Source organism: Haliotis rufescens, unplaced genomic scaffold, assembly GCF_023055435.1.
Source record: "Haliotis rufescens isolate VD_foot unplaced genomic scaffold, xgHalRufe1.0.p SCAF_7, whole genome shotgun sequence".
NCBI classification, from domain to species: domain Eukaryota; kingdom Metazoa; phylum Mollusca; class Gastropoda; order Lepetellida; family Haliotidae; genus Haliotis; species Haliotis rufescens.
The window spans coordinates 10,502,693-10,517,152 of record NW_025964361.1 but is presented as its reverse complement, the minus strand read 5'-3'; the positions used below and the strand labels follow the sequence as shown (position 1 = coordinate 10,517,152).

Genomic DNA, 14,460 nt, shown 5'->3' with positions numbered 1-14,460 from the left:
TCAAACATGGTGGGTACCCGACAGTTTGATTAAAAGGACAAAACAAGAGACGATGGTGGGTACCCGACAGTTTAATTAAAAGGAAAGAGCACGGTGAATATCATCGGCTAGGTACAGGTAGAACTGGGACAACGATTTCATGAATATGTTCGAATGTCGAAAAACATTTATTTTTCTTGAAAAAAACCATGGCATAGCAAAATACGCTTTAGAGAGGGCGTATTTAAGGGAATTCCGGGGGTTCACAATATAACGTCACAATAGGTGCCATTCTCGCAGGTCGATTAGGATCCCCCAAAGTCAGTCTGGCATCGACAATACCGGTGGGGGACAGGTATCCAAAATGTACGGATACTGATACACTTAGGTGTAGATGTAGCAGTGTATTTTCTACAAAAGCGATTTTTTGGGAAACGGATGCGAATACAGATACGGGTAAAAGAAAACTCGTATAGTTGGTAAATTTTCGTATTTCGAGACAAGCGGAGTGACGATATTGGTCTTACATTAACATAACGCCTGTTTCTAACTATGAATAAGTCAATATCATTAATATGAAGAAATCGTTAATATGGATCCACAGGGAGCATAACCAAAAACCCTCTGTAGAGTTAACGGAATTCGAGTTGGGTTTGGTTCCCTTCGGCATTATTACAACCATATCTTAACTGAGGACACTGAACACTTTTTACCAAGATGGGAATCAAACCCGGCGTTTTCGACACTGTTCGCGAACGCTTTAACCCAAATGCCAGCAACCGCCTGAATAACGGATTACTCGAATAAACGGCGTTTCTTTGTAAAATACTCCACCCGATTGGTCATATTGATGATTAGAGGTGCTTACAAATACAGTAAACTACGGTTATAACGAACTTAAATGGACCACTAATTTTAGTTCGGTATAACCGTAGTTATAAGTATATATCCAACGTCTATACGGCAAATGTCCGGGACCAAAAAAGTAGTTCGTAATATCCGTCGTTCGTTATAAGCGTGTTCGTTATAAACGTATTTTACTGTAGATGAATAAATAGAGGTGCTTACAAAGAGATGAATACGTCATATTCAATTAAACTTAAGAAAAGGTTCACTGTATATACATATCCAATTGTTGCATATTAATAGCTTCATACATGTATTCATAAAAATATAATCCTTGCATATTTTCCATCGATCACCGACGTCTTGCTCATTTATAACGTTGCGGTTATAGCTAATATTTGCTGAAGTAGAAACAGACATGTTTTTAGACATATGAATACATTATGTACATTCAAAGGCATATCTGTTTTGAAGAAAAATCTTACATGGCTCAAAGGTCCTTCATGTCATAACTTGATACTATTGTTTGACATTGAAATGTCAGTATGGACATTTAAGGAATACAATATGTTTCACTGCTAGGTTTGAGGTGGAAGTCACCTTCAATGTTAACGCATGGAAATACGATCATCACCCCTCTGTCTTTATCACTCAGTTTACCCGTGACTGACCCGGAACAAACCGCACATGTAACAGTAAAGCAATTGTTAGAATAACATGCGTATCATTATCATTCACCTCCAGTGACATGTTGGGTAAGGCCTTTACCCTTGACCTCGCGCGTCTCCTGTTACGTAATCGCCCCTGCTAATGTCAAGCATGGAATATTCATAAGCGTTACTGAAACGTTAGTGTTAACTGTTTTAATCCTTTCATAGTGTAAAAGTTGTCAATCTTTTAAAGGCATGGTTTATTCGTAATTTCCGTCACACTGCTGTATTCGAAATATGTGCAATATGGAGTGTTTGCAATAACAACAGTCCATCCTGCTCATGACGCCACACAATACGTCATTAGTGAACCATTGACGGATAATTTGCGTCATCCTTGCGTCATCCCTGCTTTATCATTGAGTCAGAAGTCTTGATACAATTAAACGTTGTTGTTTTTTATAAAGAATACGTATATTGTTTTTGAAACAAACACTTGAGTGATGTTCTTTTTGACGTTTTTATATTTCGGCATCTGAAATATTATGTTGTTGTTATTTCTGACGACATTACCCAGGTAGAAGTGAGCCATGTTACACGTCATCCAGTGCCTGTGAAGGATGACATATGAAGTGTATAGGAGAGAGTTTATAACATGTTTATATCCCCATTTTCACCCTTGTATGCAAATGGTGTAAAAAAATCAAATAACATGTAAAAGAATTAAAAATATAATAAACCGCTGCACCCATATAGCACTTTGCGTCATGCGGTGCCAGCGCCCGAGGCTGCATTGCATGTGAATTACTTACAGTGAACTGAAAAACAACTGATCGCTTCAAGCTTGTTGCACATACGCCCTGGAGGGAGCCTTTGCGCATTTGTGACTTGACATAGCTCATGGTGGATGTTTACAAAGGATAATACAATAAACAAATACAGTCAAACACCGTTGCGGTAACTTTGATGTGTCGAACCTCGGATAACTCGAAGTATTAACGCCGGTCCCTTCAACTTCGACACAACCGTGTTTGACTGTAAAATGTTTGAAACTGGATTCAATATCAATTTTTGTTTTGGTAACATTCAATTTAATTTAAATTTCATGTTACCCATCTTATTCATTCAGCCCTCGAGGATTTGAGGTTAGAATGGGTCCAAAGCAACTCGTACGAGGCGACCTAATGGATCGGGTGGTCAGGCTCCGTGACGTGGGCCATCCCGTTTATCCCAACGGTGTTGACTCTGCTCACTATATCAACCACTGGTTTGTCCTTCCCAACTCAATTATTTACAGGCCGACGTCACATAGCTGTAGCAGTGTCGAGCCTTGCGCTGATTACCATTCATTCACCCAACTCATTATCATCCGTTCTGTTGCAGGTATGGCGTATTCCATGTTAGCGGATATGCCGCCAGTGGTCGGTCTCTACATGTCGTTTTTCCCCGTGCTTATATACTTCATATTCGGAACTTCTAAGCAGATCTCAATGGGTAAGAACATTTTTATACATTCAAAACTGGTTAATCCGGATTTCCGGTCTATTACGGATGTGTAGTCTTGTATTTTTTTCCTATGAGTCGACAGCACGGACATGTGGGATGTTGCATGAACAGCACTGTCCGCATTAACAAGGTTTTTCGGTATGATGTACGTTACAGATCTATTGATCCAACTGTTTGATATGGTATTATTCAGAAATGATATGAACTGTATATTTCAAAATGATGTTTATATTTTCAAACGCTTTTTAGGTAGATGAGACTACATAGTTCTCAGTGTACATTTAGTGACATAAAAAAATCAAATGTTACTTCTTAAACGTGAAACATTGACAATCATTTTGACCAGGCGTGACAATAACTTATGTTTTGTCCAGATATAAATGTGTTACTTTAATAAGGCGGACAAAGGACACTTGCAATTATGAATCAATTTCATGATTGACAGGAATGAATCGTAAGGTATGGTTGATAGGGATTTGTTTAAATTACTTCAAAATAATACCGTACTTCGAGACAAGCGTAATCATTGCATGGTGGGTACGTTCGTGTACTATAAGTGACTGTGTAAATGTTAGGACCCAATATATCCGACATTGACTATCTTTCAAGACCGAGTTCCCATGTGATGTTAAATCATCACAAAACACAAATGTTTACAGTATCTATTAAAAAATTGCAGTGTTGTCGAATCGTTAAAACACACAAACTTATACAGCATCTATTACCAATTGCAGTGATTTCGAATATAAATGGCATAAAAATGTAAGGTTATATTCAGTATATGAATTAATATTCCGTATACGCTGAAGGACATGGAGCAAATGAGTGTGCTTGTATCACTAGAAACGTTCTTAAACTTCTGTCTCGCACCTGTTAAGCTAAGACACATAACCTTTTAACTTTATCAAACAAACGACCAGTTTGGAAAAAGAACCCCGTTTTCTTCAAGATTGCACTGAAAGTTAGGTTCAAGGACACCTGTCGGAATAACTGCGAGTTTCTTCACGACCATTACCGCCGTCAATTTAAAAACGTTTTTGCCTTTTATTTGAACATTTCATCCACCCAATTACGCAGTATTAATAAAAGAATGTGTCGGTGTGTCGACGGAGAAGGTGTATTTGATGAGGTTCTTGGGGGCTTTCCAAAGTCAGCAGGCCTTTAACATAGTAATGCGGTGTTAAGAAACGTGTCACTGTTGTATGATGAAGAATGATTGTCAGCCGTGTGACCATGTTAATTCAACGTGTTGAAATCCACGCTCCTGGCCACCTCTTCGGGAGTGTGACATAAAAATACCACACTTAACTGTGTCCATTAATTTAAAGCAGAACAGGGAATTTGGTAAAAAAAATCAGGCGTTTATTTAAGGCGAGGGGTCATTACATTAGCAAAGAATGATGCTATGGGTTTTTTTTGTGATAGGATCTATTTGTGTGTGTCTAGTATAGAAAGTCAGTTGACATTGCCCCCAACCCCGTTATATTTCGAAGGAACGGTTATTACGAACTAGAGTACACATATCCGTCGATAGTACCACATTTTACCCGATTCACATTTGAATTACGAAAAGATACAAAATCAGTACATTCATATTTATATAAGGGGTTTCTGGCTATCTTTCCTAAAACAAACTGGTAATATTATCTCTTTTTCTAAAAACACATGACAACTTTGTAGCAAACCCAACAATCCCGTCAGCTTAGAAATACTCGTCAGATAGATTTATGTCTATTTGATTGGCATTTTGTTGACACCAGAACAGCTGGAAAACAGCCTTTTTATCTGAAATCTGTTTACCATACAAATAAAAGAAATGGATTTGCCTCAGATTTATTTGTGCCATACATCTTTCATGTCAAACCAATCAGACGCCAGGCCCTTGGATATTATAAGCCAAGGTCAAGTCACTTACCTTATCAACGCAAGATCCTTTTTTTAAAGCCCGATAATTCATAAATGGTATATCTCTGAAAGTTACAATAATGTTCACGAATGACTAATTTGCCAAATGACTACATGTTGGTTTCACCATGTATGTAGACTCTGAAAGAATGTACGAAAACACAAGTAAAGCTACAATTCAAGTCAAGATTCCTTCCTGTTTCAGTAATGAAGTTATTCTCGGGGCTCCGTTCTATTATATGTTAAATCAACAGTTGAACATGAGAAAGTAAAAATGACTTCATTTTAGAGACTACATGTTAATCAAGGTAACAGTGTTTGATTCAATGTATTCTCCATCTGTGCAGGCACTGTAGCCGTAGTGAGTCTGATGACGGGGGGTATAGTCTCTACACAAACCAACCTGTGGAGAGAGGCGAGAGGCCTACAGATAGAGAACACTACGATGATGGGGCTGAACGGGTCAGATGGGATACCTGGACAGGTTGCCGTGTCGGATGACGAGATACGCTTCAAGATCTCTGTTGCTGCAACTGTGTGCTTTCTCACGGGCCTCATCCAGGTGACGTAACCTTGACAATGCAAATGTGTATACAGTAACCCTCGGTGTTGTATATGACCATCGCCTCGGTTTAGAAAACAGTAGTTATAAGTACATGTTTACGAAACGAATATGATGACCCTATCTTTGTCTCCTTTGGTTGAGAAGTCATAAAAGGGAAGTGTTTGGATTAACGAGGGTCAAATATATAAAGGCAATGCATTTACCGATTTAAAAATAGAATCATGAGTCAGAAATAAATATGATTTAAAGTATGCCTAGATAATTACTTAATAGACAACTATGACTTTTTTATTTGTAGGACGTACGTCTTTTTAAACAAATGTATGTAATCATTCATCAATATATATAAAAGTGTTGTTTATTCATGTGCATTTTATACGATACACAGTTTATCTTAGAATCAACAAGAATCATTAAATGGTTCTTAAACTGACGTTTTCATCGTGATGTTCTTCTCTATGTTGACAGATCGGCATGGGCATATTCAGAGTTGGGTTCTTGACCACTTACATGTCCGACTCCCTGGTCAGCGGCTTCACCACAGGGGCGGCTGTCCACGTCTTCACGAGCCAGGTCAAATATGTCTTTGGAATCAAGATTCCTAGATTCCCAAACCTGTTCCAGATAATCAAAGTGAGTCTGTTTAAGAGCAATCAGAATTTGAATGCAAGATGAAGTACGCGCGAATGTCTTTCGTTACTTTTGGCAATATTCCAGCAGAATCACAGGGGTATAACACAAGGGGAAACAAACCCTAGTGTTTCAGCGTGACGAGCGAACACTCTAACCACTTAGCTACCTGACCACTGCTCAAATCCGATTAAGCGGTCGTGAAGATGGGGTATTTGAAATATCAAATTAGAACATCATTGTTAACAGGGCATGATGCTTACGAAGGGGTGGTGTGTGGGGGTGGTGTGTGCGGGTGGGGGTGGGCGTGTGGTGGGGGTTGGGGGTTGGGGTTGGGGGGTGGGGTGGGGTGGCGGTTATAACGAGAATCGTCTCGCAACAAACGTTTGGAAAGTTTTTCAGTAATTTTAAATCAGTAACCACTCTATTTTATGTTTTTTGTATAACACTGCGAATTTGGTATATCCCGATTCATTTAATATGTATCACAACTTTGATAACAAGGGTTCGGGATCTTTGCCAGTGTCAGTTCACTTCAAATTCACCTTGGTTTTGTCACTTCCGGATTCGACCTGTGTACCTATGAAATAAAACTTACCGTTCTGAACAGACATACGAAGCCATCATCCGCGAGTTGCCCAACACCAACCTGCCAGAGATGGGCATCTCCTTCATCTGCATCGTCATCATCTACCTCGTTAAGGTGCAGGTCAACCAGAGGTTCAAGGCCAAGTTGAAGGTCCCAATCCCCGTTGAACTTATCGTGGTGAGTAGATATGTATACAGTGAATGTCAACCCGCTCTCGATCGGAACCCGTTTACAGTTTTAAATGAGTAGGACTAAAGTTTGACGCCATTGATAATATTGGATGAACCCACGTGTATGGCTGTGACAAACCAAAGGTAATAATCGTGCCTAAGCTGGGATTCGAACCATGACAAGAGGATCCAAACAGCTAAACCACAAATCGTCCTTGTGAAAGATTCAGACACAGAATCGGATAAAAAGATATTGTGTGGATGCTCTCTAGCATTTAAAAGTTGGATAAACGTGTATTGTATTGTATCGGCGTTTTCTATTTCACAGGTCGTGATCGGTACAACCGCCAGCCATTTTGGAGGTTTCGTTGAAATGTGGGGCATCCGAACTGTTGGCCACATCCCGGCTGGGTGAGTTCTTACATGTCAAATTAAGAAATATAAAAATATTCAAATTTTTATATAAAAATTCCCAACTCTCAGGATTATCAATGAGTTGCGAAGTCCTTCCCAAAATCCCCAGAAGAATAAAGTCTCGCTTGTGTTTACAGCTTGCCCGTCCCAGCTCCTCCAAGTTTCGTCAACGTCAGCAGCTACGGTACAGATTGTATTGCCATCGCCATTGTCGCGTTCGCCCAGTCGGTATCCCTGGCAGTCGTCATGGCCAACAAACACCACTACGACATCGACTCCAACAAGGTACATGACGTAGTCTAGTCAACCACATGACGTATTCTAGTCTACCACATGACGTATTCTAGCCCACTACATGACGTATTCTAGTCTATTCCATGACGTATTCTAGCCCACTACATGACGTATTCTAGCTCACTACATGACGTATTCTAGTCTATTCCATGACGTATTCTAGCCCACTACATGACGTATTCTAGCTCACTACATGACGGATTCTAATCTACTTCATGAAGTATTCTAGTCTATTCCATGACGTATTCTAGTTTTCTCCATGACGTATTCTTGTCTACTCCATGACGTATTCTTGTCTATTACATGTATATGTACATGGAAACGACGACATACATGGACTAGAGTCAACTTATACAACTTACAACTTACACAAATACAGCTGTTTCTCCTTCAGGAGAAACCTATGTAATAGATAATTATGTAATAGATAACTGAGGACTCTCAATTCACTTTTCATTGATATAGGTCTTCAGATATACAATATATGTCTATGGGTACTTTACTCCTACAACAAGAACACTGGAGTTCTCGTATTCCTATTGCAGGCGCTGTTATTGTTCTCATATTCCTATAAATACAAGTATAGTTCCTCCAATAACTCTATATTTACCCTGAAAGTCGTGTTATTTCTGTAAAAAGATACCTTATAGTTCTTATAATCCCATGTATGTAAACGTGCAGTGTACCTCTATAAAGTGCATATAGTTTCTGTATTCCAATAAAAAACAAACAATAGGGTCTTATATTTCTAAAAGGATCAGTATAGTATACATGCTATGTGTATACTACTAGTATACATGCTTGTGGAGTTTCTGCACATCTAATGTTATGTGTCCAATCTATTGTCTCCAGGAACTGGTTGCCTATGGTTTCGGCAATGTGTTCGGCTCTTTCTTCTCCTGTTACCCCTTCGCCGCGTCCGTCTCCAGGAGCTCTGTGCAGGACTCGGCCGGAGGCAAGACTCAGGTATACACTCACCTGCATTAAACTCCGTACACTGTTATCATAATCGTAGCGAAATATGCTTACTAGTATCATTTCGTCTGTAATGCCTTCAATTAGTTATAGTTTAAGTTCATACTTTGTTTTTTTGTTTTTTTTTGTTTAATGCCGCACTCAGCAATATTCCAGCTATATGACGGCGGTCTGTAAATAATCGAGTCTGGACCAGACAGTCTATCCACCTAATTGGGATACGATGACATGCATCAACCAAGTCAGCGAGCCTGACCACCCGATCCTTTAGTCGCCTCTTACGACAAGCGTAGTCGCCTTTTACGGCAAGCATGGGTTGCTGAAGACCTATTCTAACCCGGATCTTCACGGGTCTTAAGTTCATGCAACAGGTTGGAGGAATGTTTTACTGCAGTACCACAGAGTTTTCAAAATGCCCGATTACTTGTACTGGGATGGCACGGGTGGTCTGAGGTGCCGCAAGTCTCTGTGAGTTGTGTCCCTTAGATGAGCGATAAACCTATGACCATGGGTTCGAATCCCGGTTCGCTCTGGCTAGGTGTTTAGGTTTGTCAGCACCATATTCGTGCTCGTGTGTTTCACCAAAGTGGTAAACGCCTGAGATTCGGGCTGTCGACACACATCAAGCTGACACGCCGTGATATAACAGGGATACTGTTCAATGCGGCGATAAACCCAACTCACTCACTGAACGCCATGGTATAACTGTGATACTATTCGAAACGATTTTAAACCCAACTCATTGCTTGTATTTCAGGTGACCAGCATTTTCTCCGCTTGCATGGTCCTAATTGTGATACTCTTCATTGGACCGCTGTTCCAGTCTCTACCTAACGTAGGTTATTTCAGAAGGATTGCTCTCACTGCATGTGTATCCATAAATGCTGGAATACTATAAGTTATGTATGTACTCTGCACGAGTATCGATTAATGTTATTTATCATCCAAAACTGGCTCTCACGGGAGATATCGCTTGGGTGAGATCAAGCGATATCAACATCGTAGATATCGCTGCAACAAAAATGCATCACAATGCTTTGCAGACAATTGTGACGTCATTGGTTACCATGACGTAACAATCAAATGACGTACTTATGGCTCTGCTACTGAAGCTGTCAGCAGTACTTTTTACACTAAGACACTACTTATTACTGTCTACAAAATGAAAAAGGTTGAGGAATGATGTTGGATGAAAAATAAAATCACACCCTCGTGTCTTTTGATATCAAATATATCAACACGTTATTAGTAATCAACATATATTGAGTTGATAAATATGATGCGTCATTCATCTGAATAGGTTTCAATTGTCTGACATCACTCGTAGCTAAAAACGTGATTTTTTATCCCATCAGTTCAGTTTATGTTTGAAATAAGTTATTGAAATAAGCAAGACAGCTTAGAACATTTAGAGCGTTGAGGGGCAGGGCCTGATTTGACTCCTGAAATGGGTTAAATGTGTAACTACGGTATCCCCCCCCGTAATATTACTGTGAAAAATGTATTATTGCAAGTAGCGGAGACACCTCGTGGCAATCGACTTTGCGAAATTTATACCGCATTAATAACATATTAAGTTGATCACTATTGATCAGAAGAACTTTGTAATAGTTGAGTCTTTGAGAATTTATGGATGTCAACTCCTTTTTGTCACGAGGAACATAACGTTTTGGGGTATATACTTACTCCTTCAAAAGGTGAATTCGTAAGTTGTTTTCCCTTTGATACAGTTGTTTGTTCTCCATATTTGGCCTACCAGGCGTGTTTAATTGTTACAGAAACAAATGGTTACCATCCATTGTAACTAGACGCCATAGCATCCCTGAATGACGCCATGGCTGTCACACACCAGAGAATTAACGTAGAAAGACAGTGCAACGGAATATAACTTTAGCATTTCCAGTGTCGATAAACAGTCAGACATTTATCGGTATCAAATACGTAGTGACACCTTAAATTTGAAAAGAAACTATCTCCTGAATAATTTATCTTCTACTTACATATTGTTTCAGTGTGTGCTGTCCGCTATCATCATGGTGGCTTTGAGGTCCATGTTCCTGCAGATTCTCGAGCTGAGATCACTCTGGAGAATTTCCATCTACGATTGTGTAAGCACCTCGTTGTCACATTACATTATATCTGTTAAAACGAAAAATAATTTTCACATTGATAACAAACGGGAAAGTATTAGCTCTCAGACAAAGCCCTATTGTTTACACGTTAACATAAGACAAAAAAACCAGTAAATATACGTTGAAAACGTCGTGACACCCAAAGTCTTGATGTAGTTTCAAATTTGCTGAATGAATTTTAACTTAAAGCTTCACCTATATTCAAATATGCAATACAAATTGCTACATGTTCGTAAGTTGATTTATCCAGGCGCCACAACATGTACACGTCATTTTCATTAGTATTAACATTCCTAGTTGTTTTATCACTTTGTTGGTGATGTTGCAGGCTATCTGGATTGTGACGTTCGTGTGCGTTGTCGTCCTTCACGTCGACATGGGCCTCATGATCGGCATCGTGTTCTCCTTCTTCACCGTCGTCGTCAGGACGCAGCTGTAAGTAGAGGATTCCAAATCCCACAAGTACATGCAGTGACTGAGTATTATTTTACGCCACAATATTCCAGCAATCTCACGGCGAATCTCATTGAACCTATGTTGGTAATCCAACCCATATCTCAGACTGTAGGTACCCTCTTATGTATAATCATATTCTCGCAGATACATATTTAATAGTTATAACTCAGAATTAAGATTTCTTTTATAAATGTAAAGCGTCCAGCCGATATAATAGGAGTTACATAATCATTCAGAAATAAAATATATTTAAACGTATTAAACATAAATAAATACAAATAGTTGAGTACAAATGTCAACACATAATCATATAATTGGTTATCTAGTTTCTACTTTGTAACTACGTGAATTTAATTCCAATATATACAACTTGTGGTTGTTCAATGTTGCTTCACAGAGCCAAAGCCTCATCCCTGGAGAAGGTGTCGGATGTAGAGGTCCTGCAGAAGGGTGCACAATATGAAAAGGTGAGTGTACAACTGATTCATTGTAATGGAATTTTGACGATAGAGGAAGCCAGTCACGAGTCGTGTTCCATCGCCTGACCTAAGCCATTGAATCGTGCTTGGTATTTCCGGGAGTTTTATTAACAAAAGTTAAACAGGTACCTTTCTGGGACTGATGTCACGTTTTTCCGGGTCTGCTACACGATCCAGTCGCTTTAGAGAAAGGTCTCTATTATTTGTTAAAATCGTGATAACTTCTGTCATATTGGCTGAATAATGTTTGAAATAAAGCTTCTACTGTAAATTTAAACAATTGCAGTGCCTATCCCTAACCCCCGACTGCCTTTAAACACCCCTTTTCCGCCATCCCGCTCGCTCACCCCCCCCCCCCCCCCCCCTCCCCAACACACACAACTCCACCCCACCCACCCATCCTGACCCCACATACCCCATCCCTTAACATCTCACCCTCGTGTCTTCTGATGTAAAAACTGACACTCATTGATAAGTATTTGCAGATCTTGATAAATCAACGATTGGAGGTTTTGGAATCGGAAAAAAATCATGAAAAAAACTATAACTATCTTTCCTTCTATAGGCGGAGAAATATAACGGCATCAAGGTGGTCGGGTTCAACGCCCCCGTCTACTACGCTAACGCCGACATCTTCATGCGCCATGTGTACACCGTCGCAGGTGCTAAGCCCGAGCGCATCCTTAAGAAGATGAAGAAACTGGAAAAACAAGATCTCAGCAGGCTACACGTTAGTATAACTTTTACCAATGTTATGGTACATTGTGATTTACCAATGTTATGGTACATTGTGATTACCAGTGTTATGGTACATTGTGATTTACCAATGTTATGGTACATTGTGATTTACCAATGTTATGGTACATTGTGATTACCAGTGTTATGGTACATTGTGATTTACCAATGTTATGGTACATTGTGATTTACCAGTGTTATGGTACATTGTGTTTTACCAGTGTTATGGTACATTGTTATTTACCAGTGTTATGGTATATTGTGATTTACCAGTGTTATGATACATTGTGATTTACCAGTGTTATGGTACATTGTGATTTACCAGTGTTATGGTACATTGTGATTTACCAGTGTTATGGTACATTGTGATTGACCAGTATTATTGTACATTGTGATTTACTAGTGTTATGGTACATTGTGATTTACTAGTGTTATGGTACATTGTGATTTACCAATGTTATGGTACATCGGATTTACCAGTGTTATGGTACATTGTGATTTACCAGTGTTATGGTACATTGTGATTGACCAGTGTTATGGTACATTGTGATTTACCATTGTAATGGTACATTGTGATTTACCAGTGTTATGGTACATTGTGATTTACCATTGTTATGGTACATTGTGATTTACCATTGTTATGGTACATTGTGATTTACCAATGTTATGGTACATTGTAATTGTCAGTGTTATGGTACATTATGATTTACCAGTGTTATGGTACATTGTGAATTACAAATTTTATGGTACATTGTGATTTACAAATATTATGGCTCTTTCTCAGAGTCAGCAACAGCTGATAAACGAAGGAACCACTGTATTGCAACTGGAACCAAAGAAGAATGGCATCACCATCAACCCCGAACCCCCATGTAACAATGAGAAGATGAACAAGAGGATGTCTCTGTCAGGCGTCATCGTGGAGGACCCCCGTCCCTTCCACCACATCGTCATCGACTGCACAGCGATGCACTTCATTGATCCGGTCGGCGTTAAAATATTCAAACAGGTAAAGAGACGATATAATTTAGTATAAAATCCTGAGCTGACTAATTCTTCGTTGTTTTACGCCGCATTCAGCAACATGTCAGCTGTATGACGGCAACATGTAAATAATCGCTTCTGGACCAGACAATCCAGTGATTGACATCATGGACATCGATCCACGTTATTGAGATACGATGACATTACCACCCGATCCATTTAGTCTCCTCCTACGACAAGCATAGGTTTCTGGGGACCTATATCGTAACGCGCAATCCCCGTGGGGCCCACGTGTGAAACACTAATTTAATGTGAAATTGACACTTCCGGAATTTCCACGGGTTTTAAAGTCTCTGACGTTCGGTAAATCCTCGCTAGGATTAAATCTGTCACCATTTCGAAAACCTTGTGCCACTTCGCGTGGGACGAAACTCATTTGTTTTAACCTTGTCCAGACTTCATTATTTTCATGAGGTCGTGATATAGCTGGAATATTGCTGACTACGGCGTTTAACAACATTCATTCTCTCCCCCGAAACACATTGTGCCTTTCTTCAAACAAGACATATATTCTGAATTTGTCATTTCAAGTTTATGTCATTATCCTAGTCTGTCTTACAGACCTTGATACAAATATATATCAAAAATAGCCCATGCAAGTCTATAATGTTTGGCAAGTCTAGATCACTGCAGTATCAGGAAATGAAGAGTGTCACTGGGCTCCTTTTTATTATATTTTTATTAAGATAACTGAACAACTGTTTTTTTATGTACGATATGTTCATTTCATAGACTAAATGTTAGTCTATCATTATCCGTGAAGGTTTGTCGTTCTACCGTTTGAACAGACTTGACAGCTGACAGATAATAGGAATTGTCAGTTGATAATTGCCACAATTATCAGATGATAAATAATATACGTTAATATTGTAAACTTAGAGGTCAAACCAGTTTTCTACTTAATTATTCTTACAACCTTTCAATTCATTAAATCTTATTTTTCGTTCGGTTTCAGATTTTCACAGATTACAATAACGTCGGAATTTCGGTGTTCCTTGGCAATGTCAGAGGTAAGAATGTGTTAGGAAATCGCTATTTTGACTTGTACAATATGTTCCCCTTTTTTTTCTTCAGGTATACAATTGACTTGC

The 14,460-nt window shown here is 39.2% G+C and overlaps 1 protein-coding gene across 2 annotated transcripts in view; it reads left to right on the top strand.

The window, feature by feature from the left end:
• LOC124114657 (prestin-like) overlaps nt 1-14,460 on the top strand; it is a 58,770-nt gene that overhangs the window by 35,198 nt on the left and 9,112 nt on the right. For both annotated transcript variants that reach the window (XM_046475332.2, XM_046475333.2), the window contains 14 exons: nt 2,859-2,969; nt 5,234-5,448; nt 5,920-6,084; nt 6,692-6,847; nt 7,169-7,251; nt 7,392-7,539; nt 8,401-8,514; nt 9,281-9,358; nt 10,536-10,631; nt 10,984-11,090; nt 11,509-11,578; nt 12,156-12,320; nt 13,110-13,334; nt 14,325-14,379. In XM_046475332.2, the coding sequence (XP_046331288.2) occupies nt 2,859-2,969; nt 5,234-5,448; nt 5,920-6,084; nt 6,692-6,847; nt 7,169-7,251; nt 7,392-7,539; nt 8,401-8,514; nt 9,281-9,358; nt 10,536-10,631; nt 10,984-11,090; nt 11,509-11,578; nt 12,156-12,320; nt 13,110-13,334; nt 14,325-14,379 (1,788 nt within the window). The remainder of the gene's footprint in view (nt 1-2,858; nt 2,970-5,233; nt 5,449-5,919; nt 6,085-6,691; nt 6,848-7,168; nt 7,252-7,391; nt 7,540-8,400; nt 8,515-9,280; nt 9,359-10,535; nt 10,632-10,983; nt 11,091-11,508; nt 11,579-12,155; nt 12,321-13,109; nt 13,335-14,324; nt 14,380-14,460) is intronic.